The 1175-nt window shown below is 52.3% G+C and overlaps 1 protein-coding gene across 2 annotated transcripts; it reads right to left on the bottom strand.

The window, feature by feature from the left end:
* Positions 1-8: 8 nt before the first annotated feature.
* On the bottom strand, positions 9-1159 carry KVP18_004350 (uncharacterized protein; the record flags this gene model as incomplete). Of its 2 annotated transcripts, XM_067956878.1 has the most annotated exons (2): positions 52-93; positions 131-1159. In XM_067956878.1, 2 exons carry the CDS (start codon positions 1157-1159, stop codon positions 52-54), a joined length of 1071 nt encoding a protein of 356 aa, XP_067813917.1. The 2 variants fall into 2 exon arrangements, with proteins under 2 accessions (XP_067813918.1, XP_067813917.1); XM_067956879.1 differs by having other exon boundaries at positions 9-1150.
* Between the last annotated feature and the right edge of the window lie 16 nt (positions 1160-1175).

The raw sequence follows: 1175 nt of genomic DNA, 5'->3' as shown, positions 1-1175 counted from the left end.
GGAAGCACAGTAGTCGTCCCTCCACCGTTTGGACAGCACCCAGTCGCTGACTCAGTGGTTCTTGGTCAACAAGGCCGTACACATCGAACACTCCTGGATTATCACCTTGCTCGTATCCTGGCTCGCTTACGCCGATTCTAAAAGCCAGTTCAGACTCGGTGATGTTCTCTACGTCGTAGTAGTAGAGGCCCGTGGCCACTATGGATTCATTTTTCATACCTTCCACGTGCCAGGCACCACCAGGATACTCAGGCTTCTCCGGCGTCAGGTGGATGTTGGCTGCCTTCACGATCACCTGCAGCTGCCGACCTCGAAGATCTACGTTCGTCTTGGCAGGCAGGAACGGTACGAACACATCGTTGAAGGGAGGTACGGCGGGAACTCGATTGTCATACCAGTCGTCGTAAGCAGACTCGTCGTCTTCAAAGTCAGGCATTTCAGGGTAAAGAGTGTCCTCGTCCATGGAAGGATTGTCCCTTACGATCGGAGGTTTTCCGCCCTCGGTGAGGACACTGTTGAAGAGTGGAACAAAGTGGTCGAATAGCTCGGCTAGAGAATTGTACAAGTCACCAAAGCGAGCCGGGTGCAGGTTATTGATGTAGGAGGTGAAGGTTGATGAGCCTTCTGACGTCACATACACCTCAGATGGAAGCCATTGGAATTTTTCGGACATGAAATAGTCGACAGCGCCATTCCACTTGCTGTGGCCACGCTTGGGTGCCGGGATCACCTGGCACTCAGACGCATTCATGAGTTCCTGGTAGGAGAGCATCTGATCTCCTGGAACGAAACGTGACCTTCCGTAGACGATAGGGAAAAGAGAGGGATGTATGAGATCTAGCACCTGATTATCACTTCTGGGGTGCCAGTCCTTCTGGTCATTCGGGACGTTCTCCAGGCGTTTCAGTCCAGAGGACAATTTAAGCCGGAGGTCATCAGAGACCACGTTATCCGCTAGGAAGACTCCCTCCACGGCTGAGATCTGGGCCTCCTTGAGGGCCTGTTTGGCCCACCACTGGCACTCATCAATGGCGTACTGTATCTCAATTTCAGTCAAGTGTTGTCTCTGAGCTTCTTCTCTCCACTTTGTAGTGATTGCTTCATCAAATACCTTGGTCGCCCAGTCAGGTTTACAGCGAATACCCATCATCAACCCCATAATGGCCTGCTCTCTC

Source organism: the organism of the source record quoted next, assembly GCF_019968955.1.
Source record: "MAG: Porospora cf. gigantea A chromosome Unknown PgA_NODE_10763_length_1175_cov_1169.68, whole genome shotgun sequence".
Taxonomy (NCBI): domain Eukaryota; phylum Apicomplexa; class Conoidasida; order Eugregarinorida; family Porosporidae; genus Porospora; species Porospora cf. gigantea A.
This window is presented reverse-complemented; position numbering and strand designations above follow the sequence as displayed.